The sequence below is a fragment of the Neoarius graeffei genome, chromosome 9 (assembly GCF_027579695.1).
Source record: "Neoarius graeffei isolate fNeoGra1 chromosome 9, fNeoGra1.pri, whole genome shotgun sequence".
In the NCBI taxonomy this organism is placed as follows: Eukaryota; Metazoa; Chordata; class Actinopteri; order Siluriformes; family Ariidae; genus Neoarius; species Neoarius graeffei.
In genome coordinates, this window is record NC_083577.1 from 24,054,821 (window position 1) to 24,082,189 (window position 27,369).

The 27,369-nt window shown below is 41.1% G+C and overlaps 1 protein-coding gene across 1 annotated transcript in view; it reads left to right on the plus strand.

Annotated features, from left to right (window-relative positions):
* The window catches only part of kif5c (kinesin family member 5C), a 152,566-nt gene extending 129,634 nt beyond the window's left edge, over positions 1 to 22,932 (plus strand). The window contains 7 exon segments of the mRNA XM_060930522.1: positions 2,792 to 2,863; positions 7,049 to 7,153; positions 10,638 to 10,854; positions 13,046 to 13,072; positions 13,075 to 13,209; positions 16,556 to 16,596; positions 22,822 to 22,932. Coding sequence (XP_060786505.1) covers positions 2,792 to 2,863; positions 7,049 to 7,153; positions 10,638 to 10,854; positions 13,046 to 13,072; positions 13,075 to 13,209; positions 16,556 to 16,596; positions 22,822 to 22,932 — 708 coding nt within the window.
* Positions 22,933 to 27,369: the final 4,437 nt, after the last annotated feature.

The following is a 27,369-nucleotide window of genomic DNA, read 5'->3' on the forward strand; positions in this document are numbered from 1 at the left end:
GTATGCTTGGAGTCAGTGCCATGCTGAAAGATGAAATTCCTCTTCATCTTCAGCTTTCTAGCAGACACCTGAAGGTTTTGGGCCAAAATTGATTGGTATTTAGAACTGTTCATAATTCCCTCCACCTTGACTAAAGCCCTTGTTCCAGCTGAAGAAAAACAACCCCAAAACACGATGCTTCACGATGCTTTACCGTGGGTATGGTGTTCTTTTGATGTTGTTTTTGCGCCGAACATATCTTCTGGCCAAAAAGTTCAACCTTGGTTTCATCAGACCATAATACATTTTCCCACATTCTTTTGGGAGAGTTGATGTATTTTTTATTTTTGCAAAATTTAGCCAGGCCTGGATGCTTTTCTTTGTAAGAAAAGGCTTCCGTCTTGTGACCCTACCCCATAGTCCAGAAATATATGGAGAATACAGTAGATTGTTGTCACATGTAGTACACAACCAGTACTTGCCAGAAATTCCTGCAGCTCCTTCAGTGTTGCTGTAGGCCTCTCGGCAGCCTCCCTGACCAGTTTTCGTCTTGTCTTTTCATCAATTTTGGAGGGACGTCCAGTTCTCGGTAATGTCAATGTTGTCCCATGTTTTCTTCACTTCTTGATGACGGTCTTCACTGTGCTCCATGGTATATCTAATGCCGTGGAAATGTTTTTGTCCCCTTCTCCTGACTGATACCTTTCAACAATGAGATCCCTTTGATACTTTGTAAGCTCTCTGTGAACCCTGGCTTTTGCTGGAGGATGCAACTGAGTAAATATCTGAACTTTATTTGGGGTTAATCAGAGTCATTTTAATTGATGGCAGGTGTGAACCCAAAAAGACTGAATGCTGTAATTAGTGTGCTTGCTCAAGCACACAGCAGCTGAAGGCTGCTGTGTACACTATTGTTCTTCTTAAGTTTACTTATTCTGCCTTATTCCGACACGTTTTTTGGATCCACTACTCCTCCTAGGGTGTTCGAGATAGAGACACCGTTCCAACTCTGAGACGTCTGGCCCGAAGTGGTGTAGTGTGCTTGTATACAACTTTTGTATCAACACGCCCGTTCTCTTGTTCTTGTCATTTTTCTTTTGTTTTTTTCCCATAGAGAATGAATAGGGCTCATGAATCGAATCATCCTACTCGGACACGCTCCATCGCAGATGCACCAAACCTCATATGATACTTCAGGCCAACTCCCCCGACACATACATGCAATCGGTTCTGACCCGCACTCATATTTTTCCTTTCTTTTTGCTCATCCCTTTTTCCTTCATAGGCTTGCATTGATTTTTGGCCCCATTGAAAATGAATGGTGTTTCAGGAGAAAAACTTTCACTCTCCATCAATTTTTTTAACCAAGTGACCAAACTTCAAGAAACTTCACTTGATGCCTCAGGCCAAGTCCCCGCACAGATCCATCCCCTCATCTGAGACCTGCACTCGTCTTTTCCTTGGTTTTCACGCATCTCTTTTTACCTCCATAGGCTTGCATTGATTTTTGGCCCCATTCAAATGAATGGAGTTTTTCTCAGTAACACTTCACCACACATCCACCAAACTTCATACGGCACCTCAGGCCAAATCACCATCACACACATGATATCGGTTCTGACCCGCACTCATCTTTGTCTTGCCTTTCATCCGTCCATTTTTTCTCCATTCTGTCGCTAATCAATGGAAGCTTGACTGAGTCATTCCTCCCTTCCCACATAGGTGATGATGCATTTGGCAAGGATCTGCTCATTTGAGACTTTGACAGCAAATCAACTTCAACTCAATGGCCACTTTATTAGGAATACTTACACGCACACACGATAGCAATTAGCATATAAGCATTCACGTGTTACCATGCTAGCTGTTAGCATGTTACCCATTACGATATCATGCCTGCTGTTAGCTCGCGAGTTGTTAGCATGTTCACCATTAGCATGTTATCATGAGAGCTGTTAACATGTTAGGATTAGCATGGTAGCATGCAGAGTTCGCATGTTTGCTGTTAGCGAGTTCGCCAGAGCATGTTAGCATGCTAACTGTTAGCCTGTTAGCTGTTAGCATGATAGCTGTCAGCATATTAGCCTTAAAGTGTTAGAATTTTAACAAATTGCATGTTAATCATTAGCATGTTAGAATGTTAGCTGTTAGCATGTTATCTATTAGCATGTTAGCATTAACATGTTAACATGTTAGGTTTTAGCATGTTAGTATGCTAACTGTTAGCATGCTAGTTGTTAGCATGTTGGCATTAGCATGTTGGCATGCTAGCTTTTAGCATGCTAGCATGATAGCTGTTCTGCTACAGCTCAGCAAGCACACTTTGCATTTTCTCTGCGGAAATGCAGTCTATTTTATGTTTTTCCCCCGAACAGATTTGTTTGTTTTTCAATTGAATTGTACAGGTTATAGGTCACATTAAAGGTGGGAAAATTTTTGAAATAATTTATCATGGTCTCATTTTTTTTACATCAGAAAAACCTATCATTTTTTTTAAAGATTTTTTGGGGGATTTTTCCACCTTTATTGGATAGGACAGTGTAGAGACAGGAAATGAGCGGGAGAGAGAGACAGGGAGGGATCGGGAAATGACCTCGGGCCAGAATCAAACCCGGGTCCCTGAATTTATGGTATGGCGCCTTATCCAGCTGAGCCATGACGCCCCCAAACCTATCATTTTTAATGGGGTGTGTATACTTTTTATATCCACTGTCGAAGGAGTTAAAAGCATGCTTATATTTCACCTGACTGAAGTAATACAGTTCATCATTCAGGCGTTTTATTAACAGCATTATTTCTCCTGCTTTCCCAGACAAAAGAGCTCCAAACTCTCCACAATCTGCGCAAACTCTTCATCGATGATCTTAACACACGTGTCAGGACAGTAAGTGTTACAACTTCTTGACAATAACTTTGGTGTTTTTCCTTTACTACACTTGCATTTCCGATGAATCCTCAGAGAATTTGGGCAGCTGACTCATCCTCCAGATGTGCTTTTGGCTTCAAGTCTGCGTTTTAGAGCCAGGAGCTGAATGACTGATGAGGATGTACATGCTCAAACAGCAACACAAGAGATATTTCCATTAAACTCAGGAAATGGTGTCACTTGAAGCTCTGAGTGAAATGCGAAGTAAAAGCATCATTGCCTCATCCGAGTGATGATTAAGCAAACTCTTAAAAATGAACCCATGCTCTCACAGATGTGCCCTTTTCTATTCGTGTTTGTGCTGTTGAAAGATTGAAATAAAAAATTTCGCAACCTCGGCAGTTGTAAGGATTGACATCTGTGTTTAAGACTCGATCCTTTATAATCAGGTATGCTATTTATATAGTGCTTTATTTAACACAATTTAAAGTACCATCAGTGCATAAACTGTCACTTTGGCTACGTTCACACTGCAGGCTGAAGTGACTCAAATCCGATCTTTTCACCCATATGTGACCTGTATCCGATCTTTTATTGACAATATGAACGACACAGATCCGATTTTTTCAAATCCGACCCAGGCCGTTTGGATATGTGGTCCCAATTCCGATTCCTATCCGCTCTTTTCATATGCGACTTCAGTCTGAACCGCCAGGTCGCATTCATCCGCCTTGCACATCATCAACAAGCCACAAACGTCACTATTCTGCGCTGAAGTAGGCGGTGGGTCTCTCAAAAAAAGTTACAACAACATGGCGCATAATCACGGGCGCAGATAGAGGGGGGACTCGTCCCACCCAGATTTAAATTCACCTCGCTCGGTCCCCCCCACTTATAGGGAGGAAAAAACGTCTATGCTGTCTTTCTTTGCATAAGGCAAACCTCACGGAAAAATCAAAAGACTAATTACCCTTTGGTTTATTGAGGTGCACAGCAGTACATACATAGTTGCAACAACTCGCATAAAACAAAACAAAGACTGATATTCGGTTGGTTGAGCTGCGCAGACTGCACAGGTTGTGAGCTCGAGCTTGGTTGCTATGGTTACTAACAACAAGTTTGACAGGCATATCGGGGTTGGGGTTGGTTTGCTGACAGCTTTGTCCCCCCCAGTTTTTTGTCCCCCCCAGTTCAAAAAACGTATCTGCGCCCCTGCGCATGACATCAATGCGAGGGACGCTTCGGGCTGTGAAGGTTCTGAATCTTCTCAATGGAAGGACGCAGAGGTTAGGGAGCTGATTTCCATTTGGGGGGATGCAGCTATTCAAGCTAGATTGGATGAGTCATACCGCAACCGGGCGGTTTTACTTCCGTAAACACTGGCCATGCTCACTGCGTGTGACGTCGCCGTATCCTGCAATGCGCATGCGGAACACTTTTAGGTCGCTTTTCGTTCATACTGAGGATCACATACAAGTCGCATATATTTGTTAATGTGAACGACCTCACAAAAAAATCGGATTTCACAAAAAAATCGGAATTAAGCCTTGCAGTGTGAACGTAGCGTTAGTGTGCTCTTTTCAGGAAGCATACATATATTTATTAAAGAATGACACCAGCCATTTTAATAGGAACTTGTTCTTGATTCTAAGATTCCTGTTCTTGGCTGCAGGACTGGAACCCAATGTGTTCTTCTGCTGAGATGCTTTTCTGCTCACCACAGTTGTAAAGAGTGATTATATGAGTTACTATATCCTTCCTGGCAGCTTGAACCAATCTGGCCATTTTCCTCTGACCTCTCTTATCAACAAGGCGTTTGTTTCCACCCACAGAACTGTCACTCACTCAACTCGATGTTTTTTGTTTTTTGCACCATTCTATGTAAACTCTAGAGACTGTTGTGTGTGAAAACCCCAGGAGATCAGCAGTTTCTGAAATACTCAAACCAGTCCATCTGGCTCAAACCAACACCCACAGTGCCACAGTGAAAGAGTCACATTTTGATATCACAGTTTTTCCTATTCTGATGTTTGAAGCGAACATTAAGCGAAGCCCTTGATTTGTATCTGCATGAGTTGATGCATTGTACTGCTGTCAGGAGACTGGCTGATTTTAGATAACTGCATAAAACAGACAGCAGGAGGATGGGTGTTCTTAATAAAGTGGCCAGTAAGTGTACTTTTAATGTTGAGGAACATCTGCAAAATAAGGTACACTTACATAATAGTAGCTATGAACTGTTATTCTCTCACGAGGGTCTCAGTTACGTTCTTGTCAAGAAAATAAATAAATGAATGAAAGAAATCAGGAACAGCTTTACTTCAGTCTGACACTAGAGAGTCCTTCCATCCATCCATCATCTGTAGCCGCTTATCCTGTTCTACAGGGTTGCAGACAAGCTGGAGCCTATCCCAGCTGACAGACGGGGTACACCCTGGACAAGTTGCCAGCTTATCGCAGGGCTGACACAGAGACAAACAACCATTCACACCTACGGTCAATTTAGAGCCACCAGTTAACCTAACCTGCATGTCTTTGGACTGTGGGGGAAACCGGAGCACCCGGAGGAAACCCACGTGGACACGGGGAGAACATGCAAACTCCGCACAGAAAGGCCCTCGTCAGCCGCTGGGCTCGAACCCAGGACCTTCTTGCTGTGAGGCGACAGCGCTAACCACGACACCACTGTGCAGCCGAGAGTCCTTCCATAAACACAAAATAAAAGCTTTTGTAACAGAAATCACTCTGTAATTAGAAATTATGATCAAATCTGCTGTTACAGAAAATGAATCAACATTTTCTGACCAATCAGAATCGAGTATTTGATTGTGCTGTAATGATGTAATCCAGATTTATCTGCTCTTATGTGCAAAAGGTACAAGGATATATCCAGGTTCATTTTTATTTTGTAAAATAAACTACGTTTCAGGGCGGCACGGTGGTGTAGTGCCGTCGCCTCACAGCAAGAAGGTCCGGGTTCGAGCCCCATGGCCGGCGAGGGCCTTTCTGTGCGGAGTTTGCATGTTCTCCCCGTGTCCGTGTGGGTTTCCTCCGGGTGCTCCGGTTTCCCCCACAGTCCAAAGACATGCAGGTTAGGTTAACTGGTGACTCTAAATTGACCGTAGGTGTGAATGTGAGTGTGAATGGTTGTCTGTGTCTATGTGTCAGCCCTGTGATGACCTGGCGACTTGTCCAGGGTGTACCCCGCCTTTCGCCCGTAGTCAGCTGGGATAGGCTCCAGCTTGCCTGCGACCCTGTGGAACAGGATAAAGCGGCTAGAGATAATGGGATGGGATGGGATGGGATGTTGCCCCTCGGCACGGTGGTGTAGTGGTTAGTGCTAGTTTTTTTCTTTGTTGTTTGTTTTTTGTAAAGGCTTTTCCCCGTTTAAAACAAAACAAACAACAAAGAAAAAAACTCTCATATATACTAACCCTGATTAACCTGTATACCCTGTATGCCCCCACATTTTGTATGCTGCTGAATCTGTCCTTTTTTCAGTAGCTTTGTATAAACAATAACCGCTAAATGTAATGCAATGTTATGTAAGGTGATCGCCTAGGCATTCTCATTGTGAAAAGTAAGTCACGTACATGGACTGGCATTTAATGTTGTATTTGCTCCTTTCTATTTGTTTTTTGTCTGTTCATATTCTTTTTGGGGGAGTAAAGTCAGTTTAAAAATGCCGTTAAATGCATAGGCCTATAGGCCAAGTTTAATGACCTTGAGGTTATCAGAGGTCATATGTCGTTTTACAAATGAAAAATGAATTCAGCACCCAAACATTTAACAAACAAGGCCATTTGCTAACTTCATTAATCATTTTAGTACATTTCATTCCTTAGAAAGCTGAGAAACTGGGTTCAGCTGAGACGTTTACAGGCCCAAAGTTCAATGACCTCTAGAGGTCAACAGAGGTCAGATAGAGCTCGGCATATTGTAGATTTGAATTCAGCACACCCAAATTGACAAAATAAGACTGTTTGCCGACTTTGTCTCAAAAATGCCTTTAACTCCTTAAATAAGCACTTTTTTGAATTTTGGTACCAGTCTATATGGAAAGTGCTAGATTTTATCCAGTTGAAAAGGGTCGCAGAATCCAATGCCAGACCTTCATTAAAGCAGAACAAGGATTTGAACTTGCAACCTTCAGCTCACTGTAACAGAATCATAACGACTGAGACTCACTTTTCTTTCTGTTAGAATGTCGAGTTGGACTCCGAGGAGGCAGGAGGCAGCCTGGCTCTGAAACAGAAGATCATTTTCTTGGAGAACAATCTGGAACAGCTCACCAAAGTCCACAAACAGGTTTGAACTGTACTTTTGAGCAAGTGAACAATTTCAGCACAAATCAAAAAAGTGGCAGATTGCATACAACTTTTGCAGCATGCTTAGACTTGCACACTTGTAGGATATACAGTTGTGGTCAGAAGTTTACATACAGTGACATGAATGTCATCTTGGATATGAATGTCATGGTAATATTTGGGCTTTCAATGATTTATCTGAACTGTTCTTTTTCTGTGGCAGAATGATTGTCCAGCATACATCTTAAAAAAAAAAAAAAGAACTAGAATTCAGTGCACAATTTTGGGGTTTTTTCTGAAATCAGCACAGGGTCAAAAGTATACATACAGGGTCAAAAATTTACATGCACTCACTTAAATTATTAATTCAGAGGTGCTGAAACTTCCAAAATGTCTGTTATCTTGCCAAGGCCGAGGTCTCTTAACTTCCTGTTAGTGATTATGATTGACTACAGCTGGTAGCTTCTCTGTGCCTTCATAAAAAGGGTTTGTTTACAGCACTTATTGGATTGACCTACACACAGTAAAATGGGAAAGTCCAAGGAGCTCAGTGCAGAGCTGAGAAAGAGCTCTGCACTGATGAGACAAAGATTGAGTTGTTTGGCCACAATTACCATCATGTACAGAGGGACACTGTATCAACTGGTGGTGGTGGTAGGATCATCATGCTCTGGGGCTGTTTTACTGCCAGTGGAACTGGTTCATTGCACAAAGTGGATGGAATAATGAAGAAGGAGGACTACCTCAGAATTCTTCAGCATAACCTCAATGTGCAGATGTACACAACTCAGGAATGTCTCTTAGAGCCATTTATAAACAACTGCAGATCCCAAGCTCAATTCAAACAATTGTATGTAAGTTACTGGGAGGTGTAGTCACTTTGCCAAGCCACTTTGCTTCAAGAAAACCCAAACTGTCACCATCAGCTGAAAGGAAATTGGTTTGGATGGTCAGGAACAACCCAGGAATCACCATGGTACAGCCCTGCTATGAACTGGAAGCTGATGGATCACTGTCTACAGTTCAGTGGGTTTTATATCACCATGGATTAAGAGGCTGCTATCCAAGAAATAACCCCCTGCTCCAAAATTGACACCTTCAAACTTAACTTGTTTGTGGTTTCTTTGACCATATGGACAAAGAAAAGGCCTTCTGGAGGAAAGCTGTATGGTCAGATGAGACAAAGATTGAGTTGTTTGGCCACAATTACCACCATGTACAGAGGGACACTGTATCAACTGGTGGTGGTAGGATCATCATGCTCTGGGGCTGTTTTACTGCCAGTGGAACTGGTTCATTGCACAAAGTAGATGGAATAATGAAGAAGGAGGACTACCTCAGGATTCTTCAGCATAACCTCAAACCACTGGAAACTTGAACATGATTGGGAGTCACAACAGGACAATGAACCCAAACATGCATCAGAGCTGGTTGTGGAGGATAAAGCAGGCTGACATTAACCTTAAAACAAGCCCCGACTTCAACCCTTTTGAAAATACAGTGGGGCAAAAAAGTATTTAGTCAGCCACCAATTGTGCAAGTTCTCCCACTTAAAAAGATGAGAGAGGCCTGTAATTTTCATCATAGGTACACTTCAACTATGAGAGACAGTATGGGGGGAAAGAATCCAAGAAATCACATTGTAGGATTTTTAATGAATTAATTGGTAAATTCCTCGGTAAAATAAGTATTTGGTCACCTACAAACAAGCAAGATTTCTGGCTCTCACAGACCTGTAACAACTTCTTTAAGAGGCTCCTCTGTCCTCCACTCGTTACCTGTATTAATGGCACCTGTTTGAACTCGTTATCAGTATAAAAGACACCTGTCCACAACCTCAAACAGTCACACTCCAAACTCCACTATGGCCAAGACCAAAGAGCTGTCAAAGGACACCAGAAACAAAATTGTAGACCTGCACCAGGCTGGGAAGACTGAATCTGCAATAGGGAAGCAGCTTGGTGTGAAGAAATCAACTGTGGGAGTAATTATTAGAAAATGGAAGACATACAAGACCACTGATAATCTCCCTCGATCTGGGGCTCCACGCAAGATCTCACCCCGTGGGGTCAAAATGATCACAAGAACGGTGAGCAAAAATCCCAGAACCACACGGGGGGACCTAGTGAATGACCTGCAGAGAGCTGGGACCAAAGTAACAAAGGCTACCATCAGTAACACACTACGCCGCCAGGGACTCAAATCCTGCAGTGCCAGACGTGTCCCCCTGCTTAAGCCAGTACATGTCCAGGCCCATGCAAAGGGACCAGGAGGACTGATCCGTGTAAAGGAAATAATGAATGGGGCCATGTATCGTGAGATTTTGAGTGAAAACCTCCTTCCATCAGCAAGGGCATTGAAGGTGAAACGTGGCTGGGTCTTTCAGCATGACAATGATCCCAAACACACCGCCCGGGCAACGAAGGAGTGGCTTCGTAAGAAGCATTTCAAGGTCCTGGAGTGGCCTAGCCAGTCTCCAGATCTCAACCCCATAGAAAATCTTTGGAGGGAGTTGAAAGTCCGTGTTGCCCAGCGACAGCCCCAAAACATCACTGCTCTAGAGGAGATCTGCATGGAGGAATGGGCCAAAATACCAGCAACAGTGTGTGAAAACCTTGTGAAGACTTACAGAAAACGTTCTGTAATGTTTTGACCTCTGTTCTGTAACGTTCTGACCTCTGTCATTGCCAACAAAGGGTATATAAAGTATTGAGATGAACTTTTGTTATTGACCAAATACTTATTTTCCACCATAATTTACAAATAAGTTCTTTAAAAATCAGACAATGTGATTTTCTGGATTTTTTTTCTCATTTTGTCTCTCATAGTTGAGGTATACCTATGATGAAAATTACAGGCCTCTCTCATCTTTTTAAGTGGGAGAACTTGCACAATTGGTGACTGACTAAATATTTTTTTGCCCCACTGTATATGGACCATGCTTATAAGTCGAGTCCATGCCAAAAAAAAAATACAAATTGAATTGAACTTTACCAGTTCTACCATGAAGAGTGGTGAAATATCCAACCAGAATTCTGCCAGAAGCTTGTTCATGGTAAACAAAAAATGTATGGTCAAGGTGAATCTTGCGAAGAGACATTTTACCCAAATGTTAGGTGTGCTGTATGTACATTTTTTACCCTGTATGTTTAATTTTGACCCTGTGTTGCTTTCAGAAAACCCAAAGAAAATTGTGCACCGAATTCTAGTTTTTTTTTTTTTTTAAGATGTATGCTGTACAATCATTCTGCTACAGAAACAGAACAGTTCAGAGAAAGCATTGAAAGCCCAAATATTGCCATGGCATTCATATCCAAGATGACATTCATGTCACTGTATGTAAACTTCTGACCACAAATGTAGTTGTCGTATACTGTCCAGAAGGCTTGATATTTCATTTCATTGTGTAAGTACATTTATATATGGGCAAGATAGCAATGAAAACATTTTCCAGCAATTATTTTTCTCTCACGCTTTCTCTCAAGTTGGTGCGTGACAATGCAGAGCTGCGCTGCGAGCTGCCTAAGCTGGAGAAGCGTCTTCGAGCCACGGCCGAGCGTGTGAAATCCCTCGAGATGGCATTGAGAGAGGCAAAGGAGAATGCCATGAGAGACCGCAAGCGCTACCAGCAGGAGGTGGAGAGAATCAAAGAGGCAGTCAGGGCCAAAAACCAGGCCAGGAGGAGCCACACAGCACAGATTGGTTAGTATCCAGTCAAATGACTACTACATTGAAAGTAAGACCTTACGTCTGATTTAGTTTTGACAACCAAAAGCTAAATGTGGTCTGTAGCTAAGTCTCAAAACCAAAGAATGACACTTTTAATTCAAACCACCAAACTACTAAAGTAGGGAATGTTTTTTAGTTATCAGTGTTACGTATTATCTCCAGAAGGGGGAGACATATTCACATTTATTGAGAATTTAGCAGCACCTGTCCATCCATCCATCCATCCATCCATCCATCCATCCATTATCTGTAGCCGCTTATCCTGTTCTACAGGGTTGCAGGCAAGCTGGAGCCCATCCCATCCCAGCTGACTACGGGCGAAAGGCGGGGTACACCCTGGACAAGTCGCCAGGTCATCACAGGGCTGACACATAGACACAGACAACCATTCACACTCACATTCACACCTACGGTCAATTTAGAGTCACCAGTTAACCTAACCTGCATGTCTTTGGACTGTGGGGGAAACCGGAGCACCCGGAGGAAACCCACGCAGACACAGGGAGAACATGCAAACTCCACACAGAAAGGCCTTCGCCGGCCGCTGGGCTCGAACCCAGGACCTTCTTGCTGTGAGGCAACAGTGCAGCAGCATGTTGATAAATATATATAATCACACACACGGTGATCTTGACAATTATTCAAATAATTATTGTTATTAGACAAATCCACCTTTTAATGACGTAACTTCATCTCACACTAAAAAAAATTTGAAAAATCCTACCTTTTAATTGAAATCAGTTTAATTATTGGCACCCCTGGAAATTATAGTGAACATTATACAGTGTTTCAATGTCACTGAAGCACGTTTCCCATTTAACTTGTACATTTTTGAGTTGATTGGAGTGTGTAGGAACTTTAAAGCTGTAATCCATGACATTTGGCCAGCTTCTGAGCTGAAGAGTGGCGTGCACAAGAGAGGGCTGAGGACCCTGGATGATCTGGAGAGATTGTGTAAAGAGGAATGGTCTCAGATGCCCTGCTCTGTATCTCCAAACTTATAAAATGTTATAGGAGAAGACTTAGTGCTGTTTTACTGGCAAAACGAGGTTGGAAAAAGTATTAAATGCAGGGGTGCCAATAATAGTGGCACATGTGTTTTTGGTGAAAATAATTATATCTTGATGAGAGATTTGTTTTTCTCTGAATAAGTTTGTTTCAATTAAAGGTTGGATTTTTCTCATTTTTTCAGTGTGAGATGAAACGACTTCACCAAAAGGTGGATTTTTTCGTAACCCTTTTAATTAATTTGTACAAGGGGTAATAATAATAATAATAAGAAGAAGAAGAAGCCAATAATCATGGAGGGTGCATGTACATACTGATTTTAGATCTGTAACCATCTACTCCTCGCTCAAGGGCACCTCAGCCCAAGGCTGCCCCAAGTTAACCTAACCTGCATGTCTTTGGACTGTGGGGGAAAACGGAGCACCCGGAGGAAACCCACACAGACACAGGGAGAACATGCAAACTCCACATAGAAAGGCTCCTGTCAGCCACTGGGCTCAAACCCAGAACCTTCTTGTTGTGAGGCAACAGTGCTAACCACTACACCACCGTGCTGCCCAATAAACAGAGATTGGATTGGTTCCATGGAACATGCCATGGTTGGCATAAAGTCACCCACATACTATAACTTGGGAACAGAATGACTGGGTACACCCCATTATTACTGAAGATGCCATTATTACTGAAGATGGCAATACTATGGCAATAGTATTGCATATAATAACAAGGGCGGCACGGTGGTGTAGTCACTGTCACCTCACAATAAGAAGGTTCTGGGTTCGAGCCCAGTGGCTGATGGGGGTCTTTCTGTGTGGAGTTTGCATGTTCTCCCTGTGTCTGTGTGGGTTTCCTCCAGGTGCTCTGGTTTCCCCCACAGTCCAAAGACATGCAAGTTAGGTTAATTGGTGGCTCTAAATTGACTGTAGGTGTGAATGTGAGTATGAATGGTTGTTTGTCTCTGTGTCAACCCTGTGATGATCTGGCAACTTGTCCAGGGTGTACCCCACCTCTCGCCCATAGTCAGCTGGGATAGGCTCCAGCTTGCCTGCGACCCTGCACAGGATAAGTGGTTACAGATAATGGATGGATGGATATAATAACGATACAACTACTTTCCCAAGTATTTATTCAACATTCTTTCCTGTACGTCCTGTAGCTAAGCCCATTCGCGCTGGACACCATGCTGGACATCACCCAGCAGCCTATGGATCACCAGGTCATACCATCAGAGGAGGGGGGGTGCAGAGCCCACGGTGCCATCAATACCACCAGATGCAAGCAGCCCAGCAGCACTACCACCACAGCAGCAAATAAAGGAAGGTACGATCCGATGCAGTACTCAAAAATTAGTTTGTGAATCTTCCTAAGTAACAGCAAATTTAGCTGATGGCTGATAGATTTGGTGATTTGAGAACTCTGAGCTCAGGAAGAAACTGATTTTGGACTGAAGATGGTCGTTACTGTTTTTGCTATCTGATAGTTCATTGTAGAAATAATAATGTCATATTGTGTAAGGAACCAAATAAGCAAGAGTGTCACGTAATCCTCATAGCGCCAGCACACAACAAATGCACATCTTCGCTGATTAACTACATTTAAAGACTACAAGGGCACTCGATAGAGTGCATACCTCTGGCAAGCCACATAGTATCAACATCAAAATCAAGTCACTTGAACCTAGTATAATACTAAAACTGTACACCAAATTTCATCCAAATCCGTTCACTAATTTTTGAGTTAGATTAGGGACAGACAAAACAATCCTGGATCCACATACAGTGCTGAGTGTAAATGAGTACACCCCCTTTGAAAAGTAACATTTTAAACAATATCTCAATGAACACAAACAATTTCCAAAATGTCGACAAGATAAAGTTTAATATAACATCTGTTTAACTTATAACGTGAAAGTAAGGTTAATAATATAACTTAGATTACACATTTTTTCAGTTTTATTCAAATTAGGGTGGTGCAAAAATGAGTACACCCCACAACAAAAACTACTACGTCTAGTACTTTGTATGGCCTCCATGATTTTTAATGACAGCACCAAGTCTTCTAGGCACGGAATGAACAAGTTGGCGACATTTTGCAACATCAATCTTTTTCCATTCTTCAACAACGACCTCTTTTAGTGACTGGATGCTGGATGGAGAGTGATGCTCAACTTGTCTCTTCAGAATTCCCCATAGGTGTTCGATTGGGTTCAGATCAGGAGACATACTTGGCCACTGAATCACTTTCACCCTGTTCTTCTTCAGAAATCCAACAGTGGCCTTAGATATGTGTTTAGTCATGTTGGAAAAGTGCACATTGACCAAGGACACGGAGTGATGGTAGCATCTTCTCTTTCAGTATAGAGCAATACATCTGTGAATTCATGATGCCGTCAATGAAATGCAGCTCCCTGACACGAGCAGCACTCATGCAGCCCCACATAAGGACACTGCCACCACCATGTTTCACTGTAGGCACCAGGCATTTTTCTTTGTATTCCTCACCTTTGCGATGCCATACAGTTTTGAAGCCATCAGTTCCAAAAACATTTATCTTGGTCTCATCACTCCAGAGTATAGAGTCCCAGTAGTCTTCATCTTTGTCAGCATGGGCCCTGGCAAACTCTAGGCGGGCTTTTTTGTGCCTGGGCTTTAGGAGAGGCTTCTTTCGTGGACGGCATCCATGCATGCCATTCCTCTGCAGTGTATGCCATATTGTGTCACGGGAAATAGTCGCCCCAGTTTGGCTTTCTACTTCTTTAGATAACTGCAGTGAACTTGCATGCCGATTTTCTTCAACCCTTCTCATCAGAAGACGCTCCTGTCGAGGTGTTAACTTCCGTGAACGACCTGGATGTCTCTGTGAGATGGTTGCAGTTCCATCTTTCTTAAATTTTTGTACCACTTTTGCTACAGTATTCTGACTGATAAGTAAAGCTTTGCTGATGATCTTGTAGCCTTCACCTTTGTGGTGTAAAGAAATTATTTTCTTTGGGGAATTCTGAAGAGACAAGTTGAGCATCACTCTCCATCCAGCATCCAGTCACTAAAAGAGGTCGTTGTTGAAGAATGGAAAAAGATTGATGTTGCAAAATGTCACCAACTTGTTCATTCCATGCCTAGAAGACTTGGTGCGGTCATTAAAAATCATGGAGGCCATACAAAGTACTAGATGTAGTAGTTTTTGTTGTGGGGTGTACTCATTTTTGCACCACCCTAATTTGAATAAAACTGAAAAAATGTGTCATCTAAGTTATATTATTAACCTTACTTTCACGTTATAAGTTAAACAGATGTTATATTAAACTTGTCAACATTTTGGAAATTGTTTGTGTTTATTGAGATATTGTTTAAAATGTTACTTTTCAAAGGGGGTGTACTCATTTACGCTGAGCACTGTACTGTACATATTAGGATTTGCATCAAAATCTAATGAATTGTTCCTTGGCCCATGGCTCACTTTTCCACCAAATTTCATCCAAATCCATTCACTGCTTTTTGAGTTATGTTAGAAATAAACAAACAAACAGCAGTGAAAACATATCCTTCTCCAACAAATTTGGTGGCGGTAGTAATATGGAAACTGTGTACCATCATATTGTATCATAGCGTATCATGTTCACTTCAACATGTTGGCTTTCTTTAATAGCTTGAGTCATGTTAGTGCAATGTGAAACACTCCACTGTTCACCCCGTAGCGGCTTTCGGAAATGCTGACGTCCAATATTTGTGAGAAGACTGGGTAAACTGAGACGTATTTACAGATACCTCGGCTCTACACCAGAGATTAATGGGCAAAAGTCAAGACAACACTTGCTGATTATGTCATAGGTGCCCCTTGAGGTATTTTTGGATGAGACGTTTCCTCCCTTGCTGTTCACAGATAAAATGCCCTTGCTTTAAATCCAGAGAGAAAACAAGAAAAATGCTAGAGTTGATTTTTTCCAGAAACTTCTCTTGAAATGCTCACAACAGTCTTATCAGTAGACCTTAATCACAGAGTCACAAGCTAACAAGTAGCGGAAGCTTATAGCCTCCAGTTTAGCATTGTGCAAACTGCTTATCTAAATCGTCACACATCACTTTGGCTTAATAATACAATCTGTACACTCAAATCAAGATACCTGGAAATCATTTCGAATGTACTATTCTACTTCATATCCGAAGGCCACACCATTTCCATATGGCAGTATCTGATTACTTTCCAGCATAACATACAGTACATTTAGTTGAGAAATAGGGGGAAAAAATCATCCCTCGTTACCTCAGTGCCGTCCCTCAATGCCCTTCTGCCCTAATCAATCTGGTTTTAAGTCAACCAGTATGTTTGTCCAGGTCAAGATTAATTGTGCTAACAAGCATGGCTGATTAAGTTTCAGGAGCATGTGGAGATGTGCTTTTGGTTCGAAAGTCACAGTGTAACATTAGCAAAAAGGATACAAAAAGCTACTGTGTCCTCAAAAGTGAAGAAAGCTTGGGAAAATGGCAGAGACTAGGACATTAACTTAAACCGTTTGGCGTTTTCTAAGGAGCTCTGGGCATATATGGATTGAGGCTTGGCTTCGTCTCCTCACGCTTACGTAAACAGGAGTCAGTTCGGGATTGTTCGAGGCTGGAAAAGTAATGTGGACTTGCTGATTTGAAGTCACTTCATCTCTTTCCATGCCCAGTAGAGACAGAGACGGTGGTGGTGGTGATTCAGCAGATTGAGGTCAGTGCTAGTGGGAATATTGGGAGCACTGATAGAGAGCCAGGGTTGGGACCTTGAACAATGTATTGAACTCCTTAATGTTCAGCTTTGCATGTGTACTGCCTGTGTTTTTCTGCCTCATTTCAGTGGAAGACACTTTGGATTAATGTTAAGCAAAGCCTATATCTGACTGTACAGTGGTGCTTGAAAATATGACCAAAAACATCATCGGATTTTCACACAAGTCCTAAAAGTAGATAAAGAGAACCCAGTTAAACAAATGAGACAAAAATATTATACTTGGTCATTTATTTATTGAGGGAAATGATCCAATATTACATATCTGTGAGTGGCAAAAGTATGTGAACCTCTAGGATTAGCAGTTCATTTGAAGGTGAAATTAGAGTCAGGTGTTTTCAATCAATGGGATGACGATCAGGTGTGAGTGGGCACCCTGTTGTATTTAAAGAACAGGGATCTATCAAAGTCTGATCTTCACAACACGTTTGTGGAAGTGTATCATGGCACGAACAAAGGAGATTTCTGAGGACTTCATAAAAACCATTGTTGATGCTCATGAGGCTGGAAAAGGTTACAAGACCATCTCTAAAGAGTTTGGACTCCACCAATCCACAGTCAGACAGATTGTGTACAAATGGAGGAAATTCAAGACCATTGTTACCCTCCCTAGGAGTGGTCGACCAACAAAGATCACTCCAAGAGCAAGGTGTGTAATAGTTGGCGAGGTCACAAAGGACCCCAGGGTAACTTCTGAGCAACTGAAGGCCTCTCTCACATTGGCTAATGTTTATGTTCATGAATCCACCATCAGGAGAACACTGAACAACAATGGTGTGCATGGCAGGGTTGCAAGGAGAAAGCCACTGCTCTCCAAAATGAAAATTGCTGCTCGTCTGCAGTTTGCTAAAGATCATGTGGACAAGACAGAAGGCTATTGGAAAAATGTTTTGTGGACGGATGAGACCAAAATAGAACTTTTTGGTTTAAATGAGAAGTGTTATGTTTGGAGAAAGGAAAACACTGCATTCCAGCATAAGAACCTTATCCCATCTGTGAAACATGGTGGTGGTAGTATCATGGTTTGGGCCTATTTTGCTGCATCTGGGCCAGGACGGCTTGCCATCATTGATGGAACAATGAATTCTGAATTATACCAGCAAATTCTAAAGGAAAATGTCAGGACATCTGTCCATGAACTGAATCTCAAGAGAAGGTGGGTCATGCAGCAAGACAACAGCCCTAAGCACACAAATCGTTCTACCAAAGAATGGTTAAAGAATAATAAAGTTAATGTTTTGGAATGGCCAAGTCAAAGTCCTGACCTTAATCCAATCGAAATGTTGTGGAAGGACCTGAAGCGAGCAGTTCATGTGAGGAAACCTTCCAACATCCCAGAGTTGAAGCTGTTCTGTATGGTGGAATAGGCTAAAATTCCTCCAAGCCGGTGTGCAGGACTGATCAACAGTTACCGGAAACGGTTAGTTGCAGTTATTTCTGCACAAGGGGGTCACACCAGATACTGAAAGCAAAGGTTCACATACTTTTGCCACTCACAGACATGTAATATTGGATCATTTTCCTCAATAAATAAATGACCAAGTATAATATTTTTGTCTCATTTGTTTAACTGGGTTCTCTTTATCTACTTTTAGGACTTGTGTGAAAATCTGATGATGTTTTAGGTCATATTTATGCAGAAATATAGAAAATTCTAAAGGGTTCACAAACTTTCAAGCACCACTGTATCTGTATTAGGAATGGGTGTGGCCTAAACACACTTCTTGCTCAGGGTAAAACCCTCCCAATCACGCACTTTTTTTTTTTTTATCCCCCGTTGGCCGAAAGGCCCGAAGGGAGATTATGTCGTGGTGATTGCCGTCCATTCATCTGTCCATCCTGGGAAGGGTGCTCACCTTCTGAAATCAACTCCTCTCACAATTTTTGGATGAATTTCTCAAAGCTTGGCAGAAGTCCTTGTTATATGTCAGTAGTACGCATTTTGTTATTTTGTTCAATTCGGTCACATTTTACCAAAGTTGTGGGCCTTGATTAACAACCTTGTACTTTCACAATTTCATGAAGGTGTGCTCGCCTTCTGACATCAACTCCTCTCAGAATTTTTGGACAAATTTCTCAAAGCTTGGCAAAAGGCCTTGTTATATGACCGTAATACGAATATTGTGATTTAATTTTGCTTGTGAAAAATTTACCAAAGTTTTGACCCTTGATTAAATAACTTGTACTTTGACAATTTCATGAGGGTGTACGTTCTTCTGAATTCAACTCCTCTCACAATTTGTGGAGGAATTTCACCAAACTTGGCAGAAGGCTTTGTTATATGACTGTTATATGAGTGATTCCATGCTTATGGGTACTGAAATGGGGACATGAACTTATTTTTAAAAATTCACCTAAAACCATTTCTTTTTTTACCATCAGGTCACAAAACATGTAATCTTTAATGAATGATATGTTAAAAGATAACTTTAATTTTCTGAGATGTAATAAAAACATATTTATATGCCAAAGTCAAGCCTATGAGTTCCAAAATGATGTCTGTTACATTACTTCTGTTACGATTGTCCATCTCGCGTCTGTTACAAATTAATTACAATCTAGCTATATACCATGTTAATCTTATTGAAAGAATGTGTATGTTTATTCTACTACACATGTTTATTAATTATATTTGCTAAAACATCACCTTCCTATGTTTCAAAAAGTAATTCTACATTGTTAAAATTGAGAATATATATGTCCACAACACTTCTGTTACGTTCTGACTTTGGCATATAAATATGTTATTATTACATCTCAGAAAATTAAAGTTATCTTTTAACATATCATTCATTAAAGATTACATGTTTTGTGACCTGATGGTAAAAAAAAGAAATGGTTTTAGGTGAATTTTTAAAAATAAGTTCATGTCCCCATTTCAGTACCCATAAGCGTGGAATCACTCATATGCATATTGAAATTTCGTTTAATTTGGGCAAATTTTACTAGAGTTATGCCCTTGATTATTAACAAACTTATACTTTGGCAATTTCATCAAGGTGTGCTTGCTTTCTGAAATCAACTTCTCTCACAATTTTTATCCTCCGCTGGCCGAAAGGCCCGAAGGGGGATTATGTCATGGCGACATCCGTCTATCCGTCCGTCCGTCCCAGGAAGGGTACTCACCTTCTGAAATCAACTCCTCTCACAATTTTTGGAGGAATTTCACGAAACTTGACAGGATTCTTTGTAATATGTTGGTAATACACATATTGCAATTTCGTTCAGTTCAGTCACATTTTACCAGAGTTATTGCATAGTTGCTAGCAGGGGATATTATGCTCTCAGAGCAGTCTCTTTTTTGTTGTTTCTGGGATGACACGGGGGTGTAGTGGTTAGCATTGTCACCTCACAGCAAGAAGGTTCTGGGTTCGAGACCAGTGGCTGACGGGGGCCTATCTGTGTGGAATTTGCATGTTCTCCCGTGTCTGCGTGGGTTTCCTCCGGGTGCTCCGGTTTCCCCAACAGTCCAAAGACATGCAGGTTAGGTTAACTGGTGGTGCTAAATTGGCTGTGAATGTGAGTGTGAATGGTTGTTTGTCTCTATGTGTCAGCCCTGTGATGATCTGGCGACTTGTCCAGGGTGTACCCCGCCTCTCACCTATAGTCAGTGGGATAGGCTCCAGCTTGCTCGCGACCCTGCACAGGATAAGTGGCTACAGATAATGGATGGATGGATGGATGGATGTTTGTTTCTGGCAAACTGTCTAAAAAATGAAAAATAAGTATGCACATTGTATTGGTTTAGAACACATTATACAACAGTTTGACCCAGTCCACTAATTTGATGGATTGAGCAACGTTCCAAGAGTGCTTATATTTACTATAACTGCACCGAGATGTTTCACTGTCTCACTATTCCACTCTGTGTTCGCGTAAAATTCCACTTCCTAGTTCAAAACAGTAAATACAGTAGTGTTAGTGATATCGTCAAATCATCAAAGGGTTCGTGACATGGCAAATGATCCAATTTTCATGAATATTTTATCACTTTTGACTTAAACTCAGATGAAGATAAAATCAGATGGAAGAAGGGAAGCCAATTTTACCAGAAGCACCTTTTAACTAACAGGAATGAACAAATCACTGTGAGCTAGCTAGACAGCTAGGTGATGAGTATGACTTCATCGGGATCTATTTTTGCTAGCAGAGCAAAAAATAAACAAATCATTTTGCTATATTGGGCGGCACGGTGGTGTAGTGGTTAGCGCTGTCGCCTCACAGCAAGAAGGTCCGGGTTCAAGCCCCGTGGCCGGCGAGGGCCTTTCTGTGCGGAGTTTGCATGTTCTCCCCGTGTCCTCCGGGTGCTCCGGTTTCCCCCACAGTCCAAAGACATGCAGGTTAGGTTAACTGGTGACTCTAAATTGACCGTAGGTGTGAATGTGAGTGTGAATGGTTGTCTGTGTCTATGTGTCAGCCCTGTGATGACCTGGCGACTTGTCCAGGGTGTACCCCGCCTTTCGCCCGTAGTCAGCTGGGATAGGCTCCAGCTTGCCTGCGACCCTGTAGAACAGGATAAAGCGGCTAGAGATAATGAGATGAGATGAGAGATGTTTTGTTTTGTTTTAACACTTTTTTGACCACATAATTCCATTTATTTTTTTCACGGTCTAAATCCTGCGCTCTGATTGGCTGGCGAGCGGGTCCGTATCCTACGGTATGGACCCCAGTTACAGACCCCAGATACGGACCTCTGGCGACTCACTCGTTCACAATAACAACATAGTAGCATTTTTTGTCAACATTTATCTTTTTTTATAATATTTATTTATAAGATTATCAAAAATCTTATAGCATTAATTTTACAGCATGGATAGCGATAACAACAGTGTTCACAGCGAAAGCGAGTTTTACTACCCTGAGGAAGACGAAATAAAAGAAAACATTTCAGGAGAAAGCTAAAAACCTCTAACTTGCTAACACCGAGCAAAAACATGGCTGAATCCTGAATGACTCAATTTTGTATAAATAGGAGACTACATAGGCGGCAAAATGTAGTTTTTTTCCTGCCATGGAAGTGCACTTGTATACCAAGGAGGAAGCCATTTGCATTACAGCCATGAATGAGGATTCAAAAAGGCGTCTCGGCTCAGTTTTCCCTTTCGGGCGCTCTCGTTTTCTGTTAGAATCTGGTAAAGAAAAAAATAAATGTATTATTTACCAGCTTAAGGTCGGTCTGTATGGTGAAATACCGTGACCTCGGCCTTGAATGCTGACCTCGGCCCAGAGGGCCTCGCTCAGTACTTTCAAGACCTCGGTCACGGTATTTCACCATACGGACTAGGGCGCATCAGTTGCCCTCACTTTCATAAAATCTGATGCATTTTTGTTCGGGTGTTTCTTTTCACCAATAAAAACATCCTGTAAAATTTTTTGACCATATTCAAAAGTCTAATGGCGGCACCATGAGGTTCATTTTTTTGCCAAAAAACGCTTATTTTATGTTTTCGCGTAAGGTTTGAATCACAATGTTGGACTCCATTTATTGATTTCTTGTGACCCAGAGATCATGTTAAGAACCTTTGCGAGGGACTGAGAAGCATTAATGTGATTCATAATACATTTGTATTGTTTAAAAGTAGTTGAACAATGATTCAATGAACAGCTAAAACTCAAACTGTGCTTGATAATATATTTAGAATATGTACTAAAAATGTGTATCTAAGATATTTGGTATACTCTATAAGGTGCCATAATGTTTCATGAAAAGTGATCGAAATTTTGTCATAAAAGTCATAAAATAGCAGCTTTTTCCATAACTTTGAGCTCCTGGTGCCACCATTAAACTTTTGAATTTTGTCAAAATATTTCACCCAGTGTGTTTTCTTACCAAAAGGAACATAAAAACAAAAATGCATCATGATCGGAGGAACTTTTCATTTTTAGGGGGCAACTGATGCACCCTAATACGGACCTCCCAGCTGGTAAATAACCTATATGTTCCATATGTTATTTCATTTCATAGTTTTGATGTCTTCAGTATTGTTCTACAAGAATCAAAATACAGAAAAATCTACAAACGAGTAGCGGTGTACAAACTTTTGACTGGTCCTGGACAGTATGTACATGTGAATATCGATGTTTTGCTAAGAGACATTGCAGTGAAATTCACAGTGAATCCTGTAAGGTGATTATCTATCAAACGTTTCTCTCTGTGTTCTGTTGCAGTCAGGAGAAACACAGCGTATCCCGAGCTCACTTGGACTTTCTTTCCGTCTCGACATCATGTGTCTACTCGATCACGCTTTTGTAGTTCTGGAAAAGCAACACGACCACTGAAGCCTCTGATCATGTTCAGTACTGGACAGAAACTCTACTTCTTTATTCGATGGTGGACTGGTTTTGTATTCTCTCACACACACACACACACACACACACACACACACACACACACACACACACACACACACACACGTGAAAACGAGGTGCAGTCTGTTAAATTCATTTGAGCACAATTAGTGTGTGTCCCAATCCTCGAGAGTTCTTTCCTGCGAGCTAATCATGTGATCGAATTACATGAATCAGCACATTCAGCTCAATCCAGACAGAAAGCACCAGAACTCGAAACACACATGACCTCTGGCTATATGTTACACCTTACAGAGCTAATGTCACGTTCATTGCTCAGTCATTAGAATGTTTGTTCCCTGCTCAATGTGTTCCTCAGTGTTCGTGTGTGTGTGTGTGTGTGACGGGTAGCCACCACAGCTACACCATTTAAACACATTTTCATAAATTAGCTGACGTTTGCGTACGAACTGGACTTCATGTTCAGGACATCATGTTGTTTTATATAGTTTTACCAAAAATACTGGATCACCAAACTGAAATAATGGAGTCATGAGAATCTTTTACACCCTTAAGTGTAACCTCGAGGGCTTTTCTCTGGCTCGGAGACTTGGCAGCAGCTCAGTAGGTCTTTAGTTTTTATTGCCTACCAGAAGCATGTAGAGACACACCAGGGAATGTAGTCTGCTTTGGAACTCAATCTACGTTGCTGTCAAGGCAGGAGACTTCATCTGCACTCGTGTAACACCACAGTCTTCGACTGCGAGAGCAAAATATCTTAAAATGGTTTAAAATGTCTGATTATTATTTTTTTATAATTTTTTTTAAATCAGTTCATTTTCAAAACATTTGTGTACTCGTAAATTTAAATTTATTTCTGTTATTTATTGGGTTTTTTTTTTAAGAATTAGCACTGTTTATATATTTTTGGAGAATGTTAGAAGGGATTTGCGAAAGTGTTTTATGATTATTTATTAATGGTCATTTATTTTCTGTCATATATTCTGACTATTTTGATTTAATATCTCTATCATCAAATCTTTATTGATTAAATGTCTGGGAGAGAATAATCCAATAATCATTTGCTAAAAAAAAAAAAAACTACTTGTATGTGGATGGAAAAACCATGAAGGATTTTTTTTTTTTTGAAGATTTACAGTATACGGAGAGAACAAAATATGCTCGTGTGTACAAGATCTGATTAAAAGGTTTTGATTACAGGTGACAGTGTGGAGGCACTGAGGTCTGGACAAAGTACAACATATAATAAGCCACGCAGTAGTGTCAAAAAAACGTGCAAGTTCAGACTCGGACCTTACAATATTTTGTGTAGAAATAATAAGGAATATAATTGAATATAATCATTTTGAAACGTTAAGACCTGCATATAGCATTTTAAGATTTCTAGCTTTGTTTCTTTGGAAAGAATTAAAGCTAGACGGCCTTTCGATTTCATAAAATCGGTGAAATTTAGTTCCGTCTGAAATTTGCTCATTGTGATATATGTTTATTTCTGTAATATCTCACAAAATATCAGGCCATTCTGTGGCTGGGAAGTTATTTAATTTGAGGGGATTAAAGCAAATAACGTGCATGAAATCGCTTGCTTCGAGCAGTCAAGCAGACAGAGGAAGTCCGTGTGTGTGTGTGTGCGCGCGTGCATACACAGGTTTACTTTGAGCGTGCACTGACAGTTCCATCATTCTGTCGCTAAATGAACAGCTGATCACACCGAGGTGCTCGCTGACCGCCAATATTTATTAGTTTGGTCCTGCGTTTCCTTTCCTTTGCATATAATGTAACGTCTTTTTTTCTCGCTTTCCGTTACTGTAGTCAGTCTTTCACCTTTCGTTCACACACTCACGTCCTCCATTTTTCTCTCCTGTTTCAAATTTGTATCCCACAATGCCTTGCGTGAGCGGAAAAAGCCCACCATGTGATGCATGATGTAGGATCTTGAATTGGGTCATGGTGAAGCAGGAAAAAATAGTGGAGAATTTAAGGCCATGTGGCCCTAAATTCATTAATTGTTCTATTAAGATAAAATTGGAAGTCTGTGATTCGAATTCAGTAGCTTTCGGTCACTAAACAAAAATAATCAGGTGTCGGGGAAAATTCTTTTTATGACCTACACTTGAAAAATCTGAAAGGCAGTCTAGCTTTAAGCACATCAGCTGAAGTGGAAATAAAGTTGAGTCGCAGTTGCTGGTGTTCGACAGAAAAAGCCAATTCAAGGAACAAATAATGGCCATCAGTGTGGTCATAAGTAAAATGTTGATTTGGATCCTATGTACATGCGGTGTCACAAAAATGATTTGGAAAAGCAAACATCAGAACTTGGCAGTGTTATATCCTACAAGATAATTGTTTAACATTTGGTGTAAAAATTAGCTTTTAAAGCTCTTGCTATAGAACACTATTCAATAACTAAATTTCCAAAACTCGCTGATCTCGGTGCTAAAATGGTGCATTATGGGTAATAAGAGCAGTTCCTTGCCAACTGAGACTATCAAATACTGTCTGAACATTGACATTTAACAATTACACTACCGTTCAAAAGTTTGGGGTCACCCAGACAATTTTGTGTTTTCCATGAAAAGTCACACTTTTATTTCCCACCATAAGTTGTAAAATGAATAGAAAATATAGTCAAGACATTTTTCTGGCCATTTTGAGCATTTAATCGACCCCACAAATGTGATGCTCCAGAAACTCAATCTGCTCAAAGGAAGGTCAGTTTTATAGCCTCTCTAAAGAGCTCAACTGTTTTCAGCTGTGCTAACATGATTGTACAAGGGTTTTCTAATCATCCATTAGCCTTCTGAGGCAATGAGCAAACACATTGTACCATTAGAACACTGGAGTGATAGTTGCTGGAAATGGGCCTCTATACACCTATGGAGATATTGCACCAAAAACCAGACATTTGCAGCTAGAATAGTCATTTACCACATTAGCAATGTATAGAGTGGATTTCTGATTAGTTTAAAGTGATCTTCATTGAAAAGAACAGTGCTTTTCTTTCAAAAATAAGGACATTTCAAAGTGACCCCAAACTTTTGAACTGTACAGTAGTGTAGGCTCAGTGAATATTAGGGTGCATCAGTTGCCCTCACTTTCATAAAATCTGATGCATTTTTGTTTGGGTGTTCCTTTTCACCAATAAAGACATCCTGTAAAATTTTTTGACCATATTCAAAAGTCTAATGGCGGCACCATGAGGTTCATTTTTTGCCAAAAAACACTTATTTTATGTTTTTGCGTAAGGTTTGAATCACAATGTTGGACTCCATTGATTGATTTCTTGTGAGCCAGAGATCATGTTAAGAACCTTTGCGAGGGATTGAGAAGCATTAATGTGATTCATAATACATTTGTATTGTTTAAAAGTAGTTGAACAATGATCCAATGAACAGCTAAAACTCAAACTGTGCTTGATAATATATTTAGAATATGGACTAAAAATGTGTATCGAAGATATTTGGTATACTCTATAAGGTGCCATAATGTTTCATGAAAAGTGATCGAAATTTTGTCATAAAAGTCATAAAATAGCAGCTTTTTCCATAACTTTGAGCTCCTGGTGCCACCATTAAACTTTTGAATTTTGTCAAAATATTTCACCCAGTGTGTTTTCTTACCAAAAAGAACATCTCATCTCATCTCGTTATCTGTAGCCGCTTTATCCTGTTCTACAGGGTCGCAGGCAAGCTGGAGCCTATCCCAGCTGACTACGGGCGAAAGGCGGGGTACACCCTGGACAAGTCGCCAGGTCATCACAGGGCTGACACATAGACACAGACAACCATTCACACTCACATTCACACCTACGGTCAATTTAGAGTCACCAGTTAACCTAACCTGCATGTCTTTGGACTGTGGGGGAAACCGGAGCACCCGGAGGAAACCCACGCGGACACGGGGAGAACATGCAAACTCCACACAGAAAGGCCCTCGCCGGCCACGGGGCTCGAACCCGGACCTTCTTGCTGTGAGGCGACAGCGCTAACCACTACACCACCGTGCCGCCCCAAAAGGAACATAAAAACAAAAATGCATCATGATCGGAGGAATTTTTCATTTTAAGGGGGCAACTGATGCACCCTTGTGAATATTCGTGAATAATAACCTCGTCTCGGTTATTATTAGCTACTTATGAACTGAGCGTGAGGTCTTTACGGGAAAATATCGGACCGAGGCCTTGACAGTACGACTTGGTCCATCCAAAAAGACTGAATTCTGATATTTTCCCGTAAAGACCGAGCAAGCGAGGTTAATAAGGAGTATGGCTTTTTTTATTTCTAAGATTAAAATAAACAGTCATTATAATGAGGCATGACGCTGCTTTCAGTCACGTCATATTTGTAACGGAGTTGAGTCATGCATGCAGAATAAACGCCTATTGGTTTCAAAACCGAATTGCGGTTC